The following is a 19,349-nucleotide window of genomic DNA, read 5'->3' as shown; positions in this document are numbered from 1 at the left end:
AATTTAACTAAATACATAATTTTATTTTATAATATGTTATATTTGTTTAATTTTTAATTTATGTATGAATGTATTATGCCATTGAGCAATTTCATTGTCTAAAACATAAGGGTGAATAAAATATTTTCGAAAATATTTTTTTTAGCTTAAATTAAAGATAACAAAGTTCAGTATAAATCGTAATATAGTAATTTTAAAATATTTTTAAAGAAAATATGTAGTTTTTTATAATTCGTATTTGAAAGATTTTTTTTAATGTTTTCCTCAATAATGCTATAATTTATTTTAGAATCTTTATATTTATTTGCGTTGTTTATATGAATTTATTTACAAATGATTATATTTATATTTAACATCATATTTTAGATTGATGTTAATTTGAAAGAACTTTATCATCATATTAAATAATAATTAATTAATTTTCATAGTCTGAGAATGATTTTTTGAAAAATTAAAAGTTAAGAAATAACAATTTTTACAAAATGGTATAATCATGTTTTAGAGGATAATTGCTAAATTAAGATTTTATAAAATATTTTAGCAATATTATGAGATGGTGAAAACAAATAAAACCTCTTTCCGAATTAAAATTAATTTCTCTTATTTTTCAAAAAAAATTTAGAAATTATTTTTTTATAAGTTATAATTAATTTTTATTTTTATTTAATTTTAAATGAAGATAACCCGTACATCGGACGTGTACTATACTAGTTATTTATAAACAAAACTTAATAACAGTAGTAGAGTAGTATTAAAATAAAGGAAAAGCGACAAAGGCTGGGTCCAATGTTGGCCACGTGGCAGACAGAGTAAGACTTTCGAGCAAAAGTGGGGCCCGAAGGAGGTAAGAAGACTTAGTAATGGCCCATCACATGGTCATGGACATGGACCGAGAGTTCCCCTTCCCATATTCTCCTACTCTTCGACAACATGCGAATAACCATATTAATTCTAGTTTAGTATACTAATCATATTCCAATTTATTAAATATATATCATTTAGAGTGAATATAAAGTAACTTTCTTTGTCAACTTGTTGATTTTTAACCCCCCAAAAAAAAACACTGATAATCATATATGAATATGCTTTTGATCCGGTAGTATTGTCACATATAACTAATTCTAAAATATGAATTTTGATTTCCAAACACGTTAAATATATAGCCATGCATGATTGCTAGATTTCGTATATATAATCTCTTTCTATTAGCATATTAATTTGATAGATGAAATAATCATGAGACATTTTTTATACATTTACTTTGATTGATTAAAAGTGGTAGAGATAACTGTTTAGAAATGTGTAGAAAAACTTGTTGAAATTGGGTCCCAAATAGAATACGTTTGGAATACGTTTTGAGAGAAAAGTAAATTTGCTAGTTGATAATTGTAGTTGCTATATGGGTTATATAAATCAGTAAGATGTCCAAAATTTATTGCGGATATGAATATAAGCAGCCAAATAAATAGTCTATACTACTAGTAATTTGAATACTGTTTAGCAATAAACGTATATATAATTACTCATTAAACGTTATAGAGATAAGATCGTTAGTGTAGACTGTAGAGTAACTACACGTAAGTGTGATGAAGCTAACTTTGAGGAACGTTGCAGCCGACAAGCTGTTACTGCCTTACTGCCCTCATCAATGCTCACAGTCTCCCCCCCTTAATTAATTTCACTGACCTTATGTTTCTTCACATCCAATTTTATTTTATTTTATACTAATGTAATAACTCGATCGTCGTCTTTGTTTACGCACCTATCTATTTAAAACCTAAAGAATTTTCATATATATATAATCGAATAGCTTAAATGTAAAGAAACTATATAATCGTCGGTGTTTAATACAATAAGGTAAGCATGTGCTTGCACACCCAAGATTAGCCATAATGACTTTCACTCATGTTTTAATATATAGTTAAAATATATAAAAAGGAAAAAAACAAATAACCCGTTAAGGTCAAACCCATTATCACTTTCCCTTGTCATTTCCTAACTTCCAAAAACCCTCAAACACAAATTGTTTTTATTCTTTTCTACATTTAACCAAATAACTAATTAACTAATCAAACCTCTTCTACTACCTTCTTTATAAATATCTCAGAATCGTCCGACTTTTACACACACACACATAAAAAGAACAAAAATAAAAAAATGGAACAAGAAGATTTCTACTTCCCTGACACCGATCTTGATCTCAGCTTCACATCCACTGTCACAGACCGTACATTCGCCTCCTCAAGCGCTCGTTCCAGCTTAACCTTAAGCTTCAACGACAGACTCTCCACTTCCTCCGCCGTTACAACCTCCTCGGCCTCCTCCTCCACCGTCAACCACCGTCGTCATGATCCTCATTGGTCAGCAATCAAATCTGCCAAACTTCTCTCCTCCGACGGAAACATCCACCTACGTCACTTGAAACTCATACGCCACCTTGGAACCGGAAACCTAGGCCGAGTCTTCCTCTGTAACCTCCGTGACTCTTCCGCGAGATTCGCCTTAAAAGTCATCGATCGTAACTGTCTCACGACGGAGAAGAAGCTATCTCAGGTTGAAACGGAGGCAGAGATCCTCTCCTTGCTTGACCACCCTTTCCTCCCTACGCTCTACGCTCGTATCGACGAGTCTCACTACACGTGTCTCCTCATCGATTATGCACCAAACGGAGACTTACATTCCTTGTTACGCAAGCAACCTGGTAACTGTTTACCGAATCAGGCGGTTAGGTTCTTCGCCGCCGAAGTTCTCGTCGCCTTAGAATATCTCCACGCAATGGGGATCGTCTACCGTGATCTCAAACCTGAAAACGTTTTGCTCCGTGAAGACGGACACGTCATGTTGTCAGATTTTGATCTCTGTTTTAAATCCGACGTCGTTCCTACTTTTAAATCTCGCCGGTACAGGAGAACTTCTTCATCTCCGTCTCTTCGTCGGAGAAGGAGCGGCTGCTTCTCCGTAGCGACAGAAGAAAAGTACGAGAGGGAAGAGATGGTGGCTGAGTTCGCGGCGGAGCCAGTGACGGCGTTTTCAAGGTCCTGCGTTGGAACACATGAGTACCTTGCACCGGAGCTAGTCTCCGGCAACGGACACGGAAGCGGAGTAGACTGGTGGGCGTTTGGAATATTCCTTTACGAGTTGTTGTACGGAACGACGCCGTTTAAAGGAGAGAGCAAAGAGCAAACCCTGCGCAATATAGTATCGACCACCAAGACCGCGAGTTTCCACGTGGACGGTGACGATTCGGAGGAAGCGAAGGACTTGATTGAGAAGCTTTTGGTGAAAGACCCGAGGAAAAGGCTAGGATGCGCCAGGGGTGCGCAAGATATCAAACGTCATCCGTTTTTCGATGGGATCAAGTGGCCGTTGATTAGGCATTACAAGCCACCGGAGGAAGTTAGAGGTCTTGTGATTAAGAAGTCCACGACGAGAGCACATGCTGGTCACGTGACCGCCGTTTCACCACGACGGAGGAAGTCGTTTCTGTGGAGGGCCTTGTCTTATTTACTGCGCGGTAAAAGCTCTAGTGGTGGGAGTAAAAACCAGAGCAATAGTAATTACTATCATTATGTGGGCAAAAGCTACGTGAGTCGTAAACGCGTTTAAGGCTATCTCACGCTTACTTTTTGTTTCGTTTCTTCAAATTTTTCCCCATACGATCTTAGGGTTAAAAATATATTAGAAGGCGTGTATATGAAGATATGTATTAGTGTATGTATACAATAGGGATAATTCAACGATTTTTGTATATGAAAGTTAAATTATACGAGAAGAAACAGTGTTTTGCCTTACATTGATTTATTTTGTTTATCTTCGTCATTATTAGCAAAGGAATATATACAAACTCAGTGAATGCATGCACTTGTTACTTGTATAGCTTCATCAACTACGTGTTCGGATCCGGCGTTGGTAGCTGGACCAATGTACCATACTACTTTTTTTTTGTCTTTTTTTTTTCAACATTACCATACTTCTATTTTGGCCTAGGTGTTTTTAAAATCGATTTTGAATTTTCAATGTTGTATTGAGTCTTAGCGGTAGCCAGTTCTCATTCCTTTTTTTTTTTTTTTTTGCATCAAACGAAAGAGAGACACTTTATCCTTTGATTTAGTTGGCAGAGTTTTGATGATGTTATGTAAGAAAACGAGTAATTAAGCAAAAATGGCCTAGTGATATATAGTTTATTTTGCTATTGTTGACCGATCGAATTTGACGATTATATAGTTTTCGGCTCAGATAGTCAGATGATTTTTTAATAAAGCGAGTTTCTATTTTGACGAACTTGCGCAACACTGATTCGGATTAACGAGTTTATACAAAGAATTAAGATGGAGCATATATATTTGCAAGTTTGCAACTCAATAAAAATTAAACGATAACTGTTCTTTATAGAGTACTCTTCTACACGATTCCTTTTAGATTTTAGGAATTTTCAAGTCTAGTTAATGGTTCACAGAACAAAAAAAAAACGTAGTGATCAATGGTTAACGTGTTCCATGAAAGACCCATCAATATTCAAAATTGGACTGGAATGATTATATATTGGGCCCTGACCATTAGGGCGATTCATTCTCAAATGCAATTGCAGGCGAAGATGAGGAGGATATCCTTCAATATAGTTTATTGCAACTTGGACGTAAAGAAACACAATAATCGAAAAAATTGATACTGGTTGGGCTTCGAAACCTTAGAGTAATCTTAGACCGACAATAGTATATATATAAAATACTATATCTTATGTACAAAACAATGTGACTGGTGAGGATATAAATGTGATCCGGGAATTGATACACGAAGTGACGCAGAGCTGATTAGAAAAACGAGGAAGAGATCAATGAAGGATGATTTTGTTCTACTAGCTGTAAAATCGCAACGAATGATAAGAGGAACGGGAACAGTCATAATCTCTCTTTCAGATTTTTGTGTTCGTAACTTAATTAACATGATGGGCAATGGCTAAAGATAATATTTTCAAACCCAATTTGATATGGTTTGTCCGACCATAATCTAGAAGATACCTTTAACAAAAAAAAAAATCAAAAAAAAAATCTAGAAGATATGATTGTTCATATTATAGTTTGTGCTACGGGTTTTACATGCATGCAGTTTTAAGTTAAAGACATCATATAATTCACAAAAATATTTACCAAGTTAACAAACAAAATAGAAGTTCAATTATATAGACGTTTAAGTTACACTTTTGATAGATTTTTTGGTATATATAAAAATGGTATATACATATAATTTGATTGGTTTGATGGAATGATTTTATGCTCTTATAAGATATTGTAAGGTTCTAATTATGAAAGTTGAGATTAAAATAAGAGAAGCGATCGCGAACCAAACAAACCTACTCAAGTGGAGAAACCGAAGATAAGATTGCCGGTTCCATGTCCCCTTAAACCCAATCTCAATGCTTTGTCTTCTTTCAACATCTCTCCTCTTTTTAAGCCCACCTTTCTCCCTTTTCTACTCTTTCTTCTTTTTTCCCTGCATTAAGAAATGTTTTGAAGCCTTATTAAACAATGATTGTTAGGTTAATCATTTACTTGTTTTTAAGGATTAAACAAGTAATGTAAATGAGTAAATCAACAGCTGTACATACCGCGTTTCTTAAATGTATATGAAGGTACATGGACAAGATAAGATAGTAAAGATCACAAGTTTATCGATCTATTTTATAAGATGAAGTTAGCTAATTTGAGCGAAATTTCAATATATCATCTCTTTCCATACACAAAACCATTCAAATTCGGATACGTATAAGCCTATAGAGTAAAAAAAAAAAATAGACTACAACAACAAATATATAGATATAATATTCTTGGCAGCCCATGATATAAGAGATGAGCCAAGAGATGTAATAAATTATTTTTTTGAAGAGTTATGCTGATTTCATGAAAGTATAGTTCCTTGGAGAACTAAAAGCGAGCCATGCAAATCTCAATGTCAATGAACCAAAAAAGTATAAGACCATGTTCATCTCCTCTTGTTTTACTTCCTTATTATTTACTACACTTCTTTCTTCTTTTTCTTAGCTATATATACTCCTCAAATCCTTCTCTCCTTCATCACAAACATTTTCATTTGCACTCTTCATTCTTCACCCATAAAAGGGTTTTTTTTGTTGGTGTCATCCAAAGTTTCAACCTTTGATCACTAAAACCATATACAAACCCTAATTTCCAACTACATATATATATGGCAGGACTAAAAAGAAAGTTCAACAAAGGTCACGCCTTTACAAGCAAATGTGTTTCTTTGGTGAAGGAGCAACGAGCTCGTCTCTACATTCTCCGCCGTTGCGCCACCATGCTTTGTTGCTGGTACATCCACGGCGATGAGTAAAGAGAAGCCTATGACTTCTCCTTCAAATTAACCTCTACATGTAACTATATATGTATATATATAAATCCCTCTCCTCTAGGACTTCTCTCCATGTCCCTTCTTCTTGAAGCTCCATTGATGTTGAACCTCTCCGTTGGTATTGGTGGCTGCTTGGTTGCATGGCTTTGAACCCTCCCCAAGAACTATTGATTCTCCCTCTTCAACTGGTGCAATAACTCCTGCAAAATTTTGTTACTTTTTTTGACCCAAGGATCCAATCTTATGGGTTTTGTTTGTTTTCATGGGTTATTTTGCATCAAGCGAAAAGAGAGATTTTATCCGCCGATTGAGCTGGCGGAGTTTGGATGAAGTTATGTCAGAAAACATGTTTCATACTTTTGAATCTTTTTGGGAAGTTTTGGATTTAGTTTCCTTTTGACCAAAGAAGTTTCTTTTGGTTATGTAAGATCTCGTTTGATTGTTGCCTCTGATTGTAATCAATGCCACGACAAACTAATAAAGAATAAAACTTCAGTTTTGGCAAACAGTCAAACTCAAACTAAACTTCAGTTTTACGAACCAACATCTTAACCGGGTTCAGGTTCAGTTAAAATGTATTCCAAGAACTAGTTCCGGATCAAAAAAACAGAACACTCCTCAAAGAGGTGACATCTGAAGGTCATTATCTGATCCAAGTCTAACCGAGTTCACGTAATCAGTCGGGCAATGATCCGAGAGACCAGGAAGCAACAGCCCCATGAGCCTAAACAATATCCTAAACCATCCTTCTTTGTAATCTGGACCATGAGTATACCCCATCGTCAAGCCTCGAATCAATTCCCAAACCGCGATTACATGACCAAGAACCTCGTAACGGAAACCGTAAGGGTTTGGATCCGGTTCATCCTCTACTTTCTGTCAAAAATACAAGAAAACCATCATCAGCCAAAAGTCAAAGTCAGTTGAACATGTTCCAAATTTGAAAACCTTAAGTTTGTTAAGTGATGATAACATTACCGTCTCGTTGTAGAAGCTGTCGTAGTAAATACAGAGTCCAAAATGCTTATAGAGGAAAGTTTTGTCATCATAAGGCAATCTCGGGACAAGATCGTTGCAGTAAACAACTCGAAAGTATCGGTCAACAGGTTGGTTCAGTTTAGCTTTCATGAATAAGCCAACCTCTCTGTTCCCTATTCTTGGTTGTCCAAAGGTGTAAACTCCAAGCAGCCTCTTCATCATCTCTGTTTCCTCTTTCAACACTAGCAATGTGGGAAACAATATTGCTAAAGCACCTCCTAAGCTGTGACCCGTGACTACAAATTGGGCATTTTCGTGTTCCAAAAGCAAACGTTGCAGAACGATTCGGACTGCGTAATAGGCGCTTCTCTCTACCATATCTAGGAGATTCTTTTTACTGTTATCTTCCTCAGAGGAGGTATGTTCGAAGAGATGGTAATGGAAAGTGGGAGTGTCGTCTCTGTTGCCTAAACCCATTGCTTCGAGGAAACCCATGTGAAGCTTTCCCACATTGGGGATTTCATACCAAGAATAGTCGAAATCGGTTCCCCAATCATCTGCATCAAATGGCTCAGTGCCTCTGAAGCTGATTAATATCAAGTTTGCATCTTTCTGCTTATCCGTAAGTATAAAAACTTGTGTAGACATCTGCTTCTGATAATCTGCAGATATAGACAAAAACATACATGCATGTATAAACTAAAACTCTTTAATTAAGCAATGCTAAAACGCTAAAAGCTCATATTTCATTCTCACCATTCCAACAATCCAAGAACTCCACCAGATTCATCTGCAGACATTAAAAGGTGAAAACTTTATAAATCCGGAAACTTTTTTCTCTCATGAAATGTGTTAAAACTTAAAAGTAAAACTTGCCTTCCAATGAAGATCAACGACGTTTTCAACAACCTTGGCGTTCTCATACGCAAGCTTCGACGCCATCACACACAAATCCATAAGCCCACGACTTCCCAATTCGATTTTAGCCCTTCCAGAAGAATCTGGATTGACCGAGTCAATGCCCTCCAAGTGTTCGACGAAATTCCATTCCTTATACAGACCAATTCTCCCATCAAGTTGCCCAATCGTACTAACAAATGTCACAGAGCCTCTCTTTGGTATCACAACTTTTGCTACAACACAATTAAATTAACATTTAACAAAACCATCCAAACTCATAAAAAACGCATTCTTTTCAATTCAAAGTTTCTAACTTTTTTTTTATAACTTACCTTGAATCAACCCGAGAAGCAAACCGAAGAATCCACCATTGGCAGAGAAGAGATTGAGGAAGAAGTCAATGACGAAACCTGTGTATTCCATCGGCGTCCGGAGAAGTCTGATGATCTTACGAACCAGGATCGAAACAACGATTACCCAACGGTGATCCTCTGCTTCCTCATCGATCGTCATCGTGCTCCATCCTCTGTTTGCAGGCCGCTCCAAGAACTTTTCCTTGCTCGTTTCGTCGTCCCTCACACCGTACCGGAACAAGTCTCTGTAGCCACCTCGGTGCGGTCGAACAATCAAGTAGTTCGACCCGTGAACCGGATTCGAACCGGATTCGTTGTCTTGGTGCATGTCCCTCTGTTTTTTGTATTCAATGGAGGCTAGCTTAACTTATAGACTTATACTATATATAATGTATATGCATGCATCTTTGATCTCTATATCTCTCTCTCTCTCTCTCTCTCTTTCTCTCTAGAGGGGAGGGAGGGAACTTGCTTATCTTAGGTTTAATCAGATGATATAAAACTTTCGTCATTTTCTTATTTTGGGCTACAGATTCTGATTTTATTTATTTCTAGCTTGCTTTACTTATTTTTATAAATTATTTTTGATTTTGAGTTTCAGAGTGGGCAGAAAGAAAAAGAACTACTTATACAAAGTTGGCACATAAGTCAATAAAAATTCGGAAACTTACTTACACACCATTCATTTATAATTGAGTGTATATTAAGGAACATTGTCTTTGATATACGTATTTATGCGTAATAAATCTCACATGTTACTACTGTATTCCGCGTTTATTTATATATACTTTCTATTAGAAAACTTGATCAAACAAAAAACCATTTGTCGTACGTAATTAGTCTCTCTCGGAGTTCGATTACTCTAGTCTCTATGAACCATCAACGTGACAGAGACTGACAAGGTTTACAGGTTAATCTGGGTTAAAAGGTAAATTTATCATTCCATAATGTTTGTTTTGAACTTATTTATCATTTCATAAAGTTCAAGCCAAATATTTTTTGGATTCTTTCTACCTAGTTCCAACTTCCAACAAACTATAGAAAGTCCCGTCATATATTAAAATTTTACAATTTACTTTCTTCACGTTTAGTATAAAAAAATATCACTTATTAGATAAACAATTATTGGTTTTTTGGAAATAAGAATCTGAAAATATATAACCTGATAATATTTTTGGTTTTTTTTTTTTGGTCTATTCCAATTTTGTTTTGTCAGTTTTTAACTGATATAAAAGTTTAAAAAGTATAAACTGGGTTCTGTAAAGTAATAATGCAAAGAATAAAGGAAGACAAAATGAAAAAGAAAAAAAAACAAGATAAAAAAACGTTGGCACGTGTGTGTAGGTGTTCAGAATGTGGGCCTTCGTAACAGGGCCCAACAAGTCCGCGTGCCTACGTGTTTAGCGTGTAGGTAGGTGTTCTGAAAGCGAGCCGTTGTCTCGTCTCGAACCAACGGCCCAATAAGAAACCATCATCACATGTGACGGGAAGTTCACGTGTCATTTCTTTCGCCTTCCGTCTTGCTTATTTTGACAATTGTCAAATGTGCTCGTTGCTTTCTCACGCCGCATCTTAACTCTTTCTAAAGCTAAGCTAATAAGATTGATTACATACATTTCATCGTATCGTATTCAATGTGTAAGGGACTATGACCGGTCGGGTTAAACGACCTTTTCGTTGTTTGTAGTCGCAGATATATAGATCAATGTTATGTAAAGACCTTGTAACTTTATTGGAACAAATGTGTAAACTTGTTATCTTGATACCCACGTAGCAACGTCAGTTCTGTCTCCTCTCAGTTCCCTTCTCACTCGTCACTCCTAAGCCTTCCCGAAAGAAAGTAATCACTCTCCAACAAGCAAAGCATTTTTGTTTTCCTTATGTTTTTCTCTTTTCACGAGTATAACTAAATAAATTAAACAATATCCACCATTTAAGTTACCTTTTCATTTTTAGTACATGTATTTTTTTGACATATACATTTTTGAAGTACTTAAAAGAACTAGTTTTGACCCAAAAAAAATAAAAATACCTTATATCAGTTTATAAGGTTACCAAAACCAATACAAAACGAAATAATAAAAAGCAAATGCTGCATTTTAAAAGTAAAACATGTATGTACTAATTTCTTCTGTTTGTGTTTCTACGCGAATTTGAGGTGGACTACTTGTTAAACAAGTGGCTTATTTGATATTCCTAGAAACTAGTGTTGGAATAAACTTTGAGTACTTTATTTATTTTATAACTATTAAGATAGGAAAAAAATATGTGATTCGGTCCGTATATATATAGCATGAAAACCATATAGAATACAGAGTCCTAGACTCCGAAGGAATAAAACGATAAAGGAGCATAAGAATACGTATGAATAGTACTACTAACTTACACATTATTGATAGGATCCATATACTAGTCTTATTATATAAAGGGTTTGTACGTAGTGGGCTGATCGATATATATTAATCGACATGTTACTTTACATTTTTGTGGGTAGACAATTGATACATGCACCATTGGTTATAAACAAATATTGGAAGATAACAATAATATAAAAAAAAGCAAACACAAAACACACACCGACCATTGTATTATGCGAGCAAATAGTTCATCAGCTCTTTGGACCTACCAAAAAAATAACGTAATTAGGTCGCCTTTAGCTTCTTTTTTAGGCAATTGAAATCAAATCAAACTACGCGTAGTTTGTCGGCAACACGTTAGGTCTAGTGTATTCTGGTATCCAACGACGACGTCTTCTACTGCTTACTGCTTACTTAGCTTTGTTTTTTTTTCAGGAAGTTTTTTTCTTTGTTTTTATTGATTTTGTTTGTGTTGATCTTTCTTGTTTGTTTGAATTTGTGTGTTGACTCGAACTCTTTTGTTTTATTTTTCTTTAGAGAATTCTTCATTTTAAGAACTCCGGATTCTTTTTGTCTAGTGTCATCAGAATGCACCTAATACACCTACTCCATGAATCACACAGCCAAGTGTCCAAAAATAACCAAACAAAATTAGAGCTTATTAATGACCTCAATATCACTAACAGTGAGACAAAACAAAATAAACCGAGAAAGATATAATAAAGATTAGGCTAATGAGATTATTTTCGTTTTTTTCTTCTTCTTAAAACGTATTTTTTTCGAATATATTGTAGTTGTTAATTGTGCTGGAGAGATACATCATATCTTTCCTTATATAATGTATATACTGTCCATGTCACCACCCCTTGCTTGTTGGCACACGCTTGGCTTGGATTGAAGCCTCGACTGATCTATTCATCAACCTAAATTCTAACACGATATTAAGTTGTTTTAACAATAATTTAAAGTCCTACGAGATTTGTAAGTAAATCGTGTACAACTTATGGACTCCTAACTAGAAACTATTGTCTAAATTTAATATACCATTTACTATGATAAATTAATTATATGAAAATATAGATAGAAGTCGGCAATAGATTTGTAGAATTGGTTATTGAACTAACTTGGTTTTATTGGTTCTCCAATTAGGGTATTTATACAGAGAACAAAAGATATATGTTAAACTTTATCTCCTAAGACAATGATTTCTAAACCTTATCACAATAGGAATATAAATCATAATAACGATATGTCCTTATCACAAATACTAGAATATTCTTCGCCTTGGGCTTCACGGATTCACTTGAATAATGGACTTTCACGGTCCATAGTAGTTGGTCCGCAAGATATACATCTTGCTTCTCAAGATATCTCCAATACTCACCCGCACGCCAAACGTGGTGTACAACGCAAACTTTGCAACCATAAAACGTAACACGTATGTCGTGGACAACTTATCAAGGGTAGAGAAATCATGTCAACAAGCTCTTTAGGGTAAAAACTTCAATCTTGAAAAGAAGAGTGGAACTTCAACTTGTCTTCGGTCTTGGTAAAAGAGAATAACAACATCCCATGGGTGCAAGCAGTGGCGGATGTAGAATTTACTCTTATAGGGGTCAACTTTTATCTAATTACCAAATGTTCTTAATTTTTTTTCTGGTTAGGGTCAGTAAACATATTTCTAACTATTTTATTGGGGTCAGTAGGCACATATTTATCTATTTTCTGAATTTTTTGAAAAAAAATACAAGTAAATAAATTTTTTTTTGTAAATTCATGGGTGTCAATTGACACCCTTACTAACCTTCTACCTCCGCCACTGGGTGGGAGTCCTGCAACTCCACAAATAATTGTCCTAATCTCGGACAGTCCATAAATTGGACTAATAATAATAACTGAAAACATAAGTGTTCCAATGATCCGAAGATAATCAAACTCCCCCGTAATGGTAAAACTATTACCATACTTTCTTTTCTTTTTCTTCACGTCATCTTCATCGTCTGGTTCGTCTTCATCCCCATCATCTTCTCTCATGAGAATCACCATGATCTCTTTTGAATTTAAGACCACAAAAGAAATTTCTAGTGTGGAAGCCTTTAGTTTTGATCCACTAGGATCGACTGCTCTGATACCATGTAGAATTGGTTATTGAACTAACTTGGTTTTATTGGTTCTCCAATTAGGGTATTTGTACAGAGAACAAAAGATATATGTTAAACTTTATCTCCTAAGACAATGATTTCTAAACCTTATCACAATAAGAATATAAATCATAATAACGATATGTCCTTATCACAAATACTAGAATATTCTTCGCCTTGTGCTTCACGGATTCACTTGAATAATGGACTTTCACGATTCATAGTAGTTGGTCCGCAAGATATACATCTTGCTTCTCAAGATATCTCCAATAAGATTCATATAAAAAACATAGCTTTACATTACTATACATACCAAAATGCTAACTAAATAAATTATTTTTTCTGTCTCGTCGGTGCGTTAAGAAACTAATATCCAAACACGTATATATATATTTCGCCGGTCAAATAAGGAGAGAACAAATTAAGTTAATAATTAAATTGATAAGAAAGCGAACGTATGGAAGAAATATTCAACGAAGACAGTAAGGGGGAGATTAGAGGCGAACCACGTACAGTGACCGATTAACACGTTTTAACCAAACTATTATAGTTCATTCGAGGTTGAGATAATCTAAACTAAATGATTGATTTATCAATGATGTAACCTTTTGTTTGATAGTTAACGAGATGATTGGCATATACAAAATAAATGTTGAATTGTACTAACGTTTTATGATGTATCTATCATCATCTATAACTTAATTAACGTTAATTATGTTTTTTTGGTCAAATTTTTTGCTAAGTTATCTTTTCTCATACGAATAAATCAAATTACTTGCATTTATACACGTCTCCCTTATAGAAAAGGTCATATTTGCTACAAGAATCTCGTGAGTTTCTTTACGATGGTTTTATTAATCACCTATTTAGATACCCTATAATTGCGACATTAGTGCGTGTTTAGTACTCATATTTTACCCACATGTTCTTATTAACAAACAAAACAAATTACCTTTTTCAATACAAACAAACTCACTTTCTATTCAGTAAAAAACAATTAACCTTTTTCACCTTTTTTTTTTTGTTGCATTCCACTTAGATGTGAAGGGAAAGTAATTAATCCTTCAAAGCATAAATTCTTCAAAGCAATGATGGAAATGACCCAATCATAACCAATCTTCAAAGTAATCTATCTATACTGTTTGAAAGCTTCGTTTTAAAATATTTTTTTTTCTTATTATATGATATTGTCATTCACAGAAAAATAAAAAATGTAAGTCATAAGCTTAAAAATAAAATTAAAAAATACCGAAAAAGAAAGAAGAAGAATATACAATACAATACAACCTTTAAAAGCGCGTAGGCCTTATGAAAACTACAGGTAGTTATTATTTAATTTGTATATTTTCTTTTTCTTTTTAATTTTGTGGGAATGAGAGAGATTTGCATAAAAACCAAAAAAAGACAATGTGTCAGACCATAACCATGCTACACCAACCAAGATTAATTGTTTATAAATTTCATGGACAAAATTAAAAGGAAAATTAGCATATTAAGTGTAACATTAATTAATATTAAATAGAGATTAGTGATAAAAATGTAAAAAAGTATATAGAAAAATAATAAATAAATAATTAGCAGAGCAAAGCGCCGAAGGCTCACTAGTACTATATTATCAATGGCTCTTGGATTCTTACTTAATAGCAAATCGTGCTTGCCAGCTTTACTCGATAAATTCGTCTTATGGCTGAAACAGTATAAAATCTAAGCTAACCAAATATTTATCCTGAAAATATACTTATTAAATAAATAATAATAAAAAATCTCTGAAGAAATTGTTTTACAAAACCAGATTTTGGGTTTTTGCCATTTGGGTTTTCTTCTGTCTCATCTGGTTTTAGAGAGAGAAGTGAAGAGAGAGAGAGGGAAGACGATGACTGAGAATCGGGTGGTTTTGGCTCTGGTTTTACTCTGCATTGTTGGGTTTGAGCCAAGTTTCATCCATGGAGATACAGATGCATCAGATAGTGAGTTTTTCACTTTTCTTTTTTCTTCTTCTTTTTCTAACAAAGTTTCGATCTTTTCAGGTTTTTAATCCATTAGTTTGCTCTGTATGTTGATGATTCTGGGTTTATGTTTCTTCCACAACTTTTGATTTCTTCATAATTATCCCAAAAACTCAAAAAACCTTTTGTGTCTTAAAATGTTCTTTTCTTCAAAACAGGTTTTGTTTCGACCAAATGTTTTTTTCTTGTTTTTTTTTTTTTTCTGTTTCCACCAAAATCTTTAACCTTTTTTCCTTTTTCCACTCACTTTATGATGTTTTATGTTCCTTCCCTTTTCTGGGTTTGTTTTTGTTTGGGTTCAGTCTCTTGCATTTCTTCAATTAGACAGGGAAAGTTAAGTTCTTTCAATATTAGTTAGTTCATTAAACTCCAATGATCTCAAATCTTGGATCTGCTTTATTGAACCGACAAAAAAAAATCAAAAGATTATGATGATTATACTCCATGGTTTGGAATAGTTCCCCTCATGGTCTCTGCTTCTCAATATGTGCAGCTTCTGCGTTAAACTCCTTGTTCACCTCCATGAATTCTCCTGGACAGCTATCTCAATGGACAGCATCGGGAGGTGATCCTTGTGGTCAAAACTGGAGAGGCGTTACTTGCTCTGGTTCACGAGTTACTCAAATGTAAATCCAAATCCTCATTTCAAATGTCACTTATGTTTGTTGTATCCATGGTTAACACATTATCTACTTGCAGAAAGTTACCAAGTCTTGGACTGTCTGGATCACTTGGTTTTATGCTTGATAAATTGACTTCTGTTACTGAGTTGTAAGTTTCATCTTCCATGATACCACCAAAGTTTCTACTTTTATGTGTAATTGACTTCATGGATTGTTTTTGCTGAAACCTCTAGGGATCTAAGCAACAATAACCTCGGAGGCGATTTGTCGTATCAGCTTCCTCCAAACTTGGAGCGATTGTATGTTTGATGATTCTTTCTCTGTTACATGTTTTACAAGTTTCTATGTGTTTTGCAAGTAGATAAATTTCTGAATTTTGTCTAGGAATCTTGCTAATAACCAGTTCACTGGATCTGCTCAGTATTCCATTTCTCTTATGGCACCTCTCAAGTACCTGTAAGTTCTTCAATTATTTATCTTCAAACATCTATTGGACAAAGATTTGTTTTGTTATGTAATGCTCCATTGGTTTTGTCCAGCAATCTTGCTCACAACCAGTTAAAGCAACTAGCTATTGACTTCACGAAACTTACCTCTCTCTCTATCTTGTAAGATCCTTTCTTCCGTGAGTTGAATTAGTTAAGAAACTTGATTAGTTTATAAAAAGATGTCTTGACAATTCCATTTCCATGTGTGTTTTTAGGGACCTCTCTTCCAATGCTATCACAGGGTCTCTCCCAAACTCCTGTAGCTCTCTTACGAGTGCTAAATCAATGTAAGATTTTTTAAGTAGGTCCAAATGTATAGAAAAATCTCACTGTAAGTAAGTGGAACCATTTAGCACTGACATTGTGTTTATTGAACTTCACAGTTATCTTCAGAACAATCAGTTCTCAGGCACCATCGATATCCTAGCCACCCTTCCTCTTGAAAATCTGTGCGTAACTTAAGCTTATCTATTTTTAGGAATTTATCAACTGTAAACACCTCTTGAATGTTGTTCTTGCTGAATGCTTCCTCCTCAGGAATATTGCAAACAATCGATTTACAGGATGGGTCCCCGATTCTTTGAAAGGCATTAACTTGCAGTAAGTGTTTCGTTGCTTTCTTCTGTTCTTGGTTCTTTTTTTCTAATCTCACTAATTTTTCTCCTGAATGATCTTGGAAACAGAAAAGATGGTAATTTATTCAATTCCGGGCCTGCACCTCCACCACCTCCTGGTACACCTCCGATCCATAAATCACCTACTCCGAAATCTGGTAATCGTGACACCCGGTCCAATGGTGATTCTTCTAGTAGTAGCAAAGACTCCAACAAATCAGGGATTGGAGCTGGTGGAATAGCGGGAATAGTCATTTCATTGATAATTGTAGCAGCCGTCATAGCTTTCTTCTTGATCAAGAGAAAAAGATCAAAGAGATCATCATCCACGGACATTGAAAAGACTGATAATAACATTAACCAACCCATTATACTAGCTTCAAACGAATTCCATCAAGGTAATAACACATTTCTTTTGTGGCAAAAAGTATATACATTAAATGACCTTGAGGTTTATTAACTTTGTAATCATTTTGGCTGTAGAGAATAAGTCTGTACAGAATCCACCATTAGTTGAGACAAAGAAACTCGATACATCATTGTCAATGAATCTACGTCCTCCACCAGCTGAGCGACATAAGTCGTTTGATGATGATGATTCAACAATGAGAAAACCCATTGTTGCAAAGAAAGCTGCTGTTATTGTTCCTTCAAATGTGCACACATATACGGTTGCAGATCTCCAAATAGCTACCAACAGTTTCAGTGTAGATAATCTTCTCGGTGAAGGGACATTTGGAAGAGTATACAGAGCTCAATTTGATGATGGGAAGGTATTTAACTTTACATAATCCTTTACTTGTAACAGCACAATGTCATAGTATTCTGCTGCTGAGATATTGCTTTGATTTAATAGGTACTTGCTGTGAAGAAAATAGACTCTTCTGCGCTTCCCACTGACACGGCTGATGATTTTACCGAAATAGTGTCGAAAATTGCGCATTTGGATCACGAAAATGTCACAAAGCTTGATGGTTACTGTTCTGAACACGGGCAACACTTGGTGGTCTATGAGTTCCATAAAAACGGCTCATTGCATGACTTTTTACATCTTGCGGAAGAGGAAAGTAAACCGTTGATATGGAATCCCCGTGTCAAGATCGCTCTTGGCACTGCACGCGCATTGGAGTAAGTCTTTAGACATCTCAATCACATTATTTCTCGCTATGCAGCAGTGTCTGATGGAAAGTATCGATGTTGTTGTTGCAGGTACTTGCATGAAGTTTGCTCACCATCTATAGTCCACAAGAACATCAAATCAGCAAATATTTTACTTGACTCAGAGCTGAATCCGCACCTATCAGACTCAGGTCTTGCTAGCTTCCTCCCCACTGCAAATGAGGTATGTAGAGTATAGACTATAGTTCTCGGAACTCTTGTATATTTCTCTTTTGTTCCTTTATGGAGCTTGTTCCTTAGCATTCGAAATGTTTTGCAGCTCCTGAACCAAAATGATGAAGGATACAGCGCACCAGAAACTTCAATGTCAGGCCAATACTCTTTGAAAAGTGACGTTTACAGTTTTGGAGTAGTGATGCTTGAGCTCTTAACTGGAAGAAAACCATTCGACAGGTACCACTACATCCATATCTCTTGGCTTCCTGATAAAACTGATTACTTTCTTAAGAGTGTCTGAATTGAAGCAAGTCTTGGTGATTGTTGTGTGTTACAGCACAAGGTCAAGATCTGAGCAGTCATTGGTGAGATGGGCAACACCTCAGCTTCACGACATTGATGCATTGGGCAAAATGGTTGATCCAGCACTCAAAGGGCTTTATCCGGTTAAATCCCTCTCCCGATTTGCAGATGTTATCGCCCTATGCGTCCAGGTAATCCATTTATATAATAAAACGAATGAAATGTGATGATGATCTGAAATGACATATGAGTGTAAATGGTGTTTCCTTGTTTCTAATCTTGTGACAGCCGGAGCCAGAGTTTAGACCACCAATGTCTGAAGTGGTGCAAGCGTTGGTTGTGCTGGTGCAGAGAGCTAACATGAGCAAAAGAACTGTCGGAGTCGGCTCCGGTAGCTCCGGCGCCAATGATTACATGTAAATTCTTTACCTGAGAGAACCAAACAAAACAAAACATAAAAATTTGCCCTTTTTTCTTGTCTGTTCGGATTCTGGGTCGGACGGCGACAGCAAGTGACAACAGAGACAGACAAACAAAAACAAAATCCTTTCTTTTTTTTGGTTTCATAAAACTGATGAGAGAATAACAACAACAACAACCCCTTCACGCATTGTACACTCCCCCATGTATCTTTGTAATTTGTTCCCAATTTGTAGCGTCTTTTTTTAGATTCCGACAACATGGACAAAACCATTCCCTTTTGTGAATCCCCTTCGGCTACGGTATTTTTCCATTGTAATTTTTATTGTTGTTTGAATAAATTTCCTGCGAAGAAATTTTTATATACAGTATGTGCTGCTGCTGAATTGAATGTAGAAGCTTAAAACCCATACCGGAGCAAAATTTAGCAATCTCGGTCTGTAAAACCCACAAAAAAGTGTAAGT

At 35.3% G+C, this 19,349-nt stretch overlaps 4 protein-coding genes across 4 annotated transcripts; 3 read left to right on the top strand and 1 right to left on the bottom strand.

Annotated features, from left to right (window-relative positions):
* Window positions 1-2,156: 2,156 nt before the first annotated feature.
* Window positions 2,157-3,740, top strand: LOC17893403 (serine/threonine-protein kinase WAG2). The gene has a single exon (XM_006297490.2). It carries the CDS (start codon window positions 2,158-2,160, stop codon window positions 3,604-3,606), a length of 1,449 nt encoding a protein of 482 aa, XP_006297552.1. The 5' UTR covers window position 2,157; the 3' UTR covers window positions 3,607-3,740.
* Window positions 3,741-6,093: 2,353 nt separating this feature from the next.
* On the top strand, window positions 6,094-6,864 carry LOC111831499. The gene has a single exon (XM_023786035.1). The coding sequence runs from the start codon at window positions 6,202-6,204 to the stop codon at window positions 6,346-6,348; it is 147 nt and encodes a 48-aa protein (XP_023641803.1). The 5' UTR covers window positions 6,094-6,201; the 3' UTR covers window positions 6,349-6,864.
* Window positions 6,863-9,084, bottom strand: LOC17893110. The gene is made up of 5 exons (XM_006297376.2): window positions 8,577-9,084; window positions 8,221-8,477; window positions 8,101-8,134; window positions 7,345-8,006; window positions 6,863-7,242 (listed from the first exon to the last, which is right to left on the bottom strand). Exons 1-5 carry the CDS (start codon window positions 8,923-8,925, stop codon window positions 6,985-6,987), a joined length of 1,560 nt encoding a protein of 519 aa, XP_006297438.1. The 5' UTR covers window positions 8,926-9,084; the 3' UTR covers window positions 6,863-6,984.
* A 5,803-nt stretch (window positions 9,085-14,887) lies between these two features.
* On the top strand, window positions 14,888-19,248 carry LOC17891463 (protein STRUBBELIG-RECEPTOR FAMILY 7). The gene is made up of 16 exons (XM_006300006.2): window positions 14,888-15,062; window positions 15,595-15,727; window positions 15,801-15,872; window positions 15,958-16,023; window positions 16,109-16,180; window positions 16,264-16,332; window positions 16,428-16,499; window positions 16,596-16,661; window positions 16,750-16,812; window positions 16,896-17,224; window positions 17,310-17,599; window positions 17,683-17,954; window positions 18,036-18,168; window positions 18,265-18,398; window positions 18,499-18,655; window positions 18,753-19,248. Exons 1-16 carry the CDS (start codon window positions 14,969-14,971, stop codon window positions 18,882-18,884), a joined length of 2,154 nt encoding a protein of 717 aa, XP_006300068.1. The 5' UTR covers window positions 14,888-14,968; the 3' UTR covers window positions 18,885-19,248.
* The last annotated feature ends 101 nt before the right edge of the window (window positions 19,249-19,349 follow it).

This window comes from Capsella rubella, unplaced genomic scaffold (genome assembly GCF_000375325.1).
Source record: "Capsella rubella cultivar Monte Gargano unplaced genomic scaffold, Caprub1_0 scaffold_3, whole genome shotgun sequence".
Taxonomy (NCBI): Eukaryota; Viridiplantae; Streptophyta; class Magnoliopsida; order Brassicales; family Brassicaceae; genus Capsella; species Capsella rubella.
This window is presented reverse-complemented; position numbering and strand designations above follow the sequence as displayed.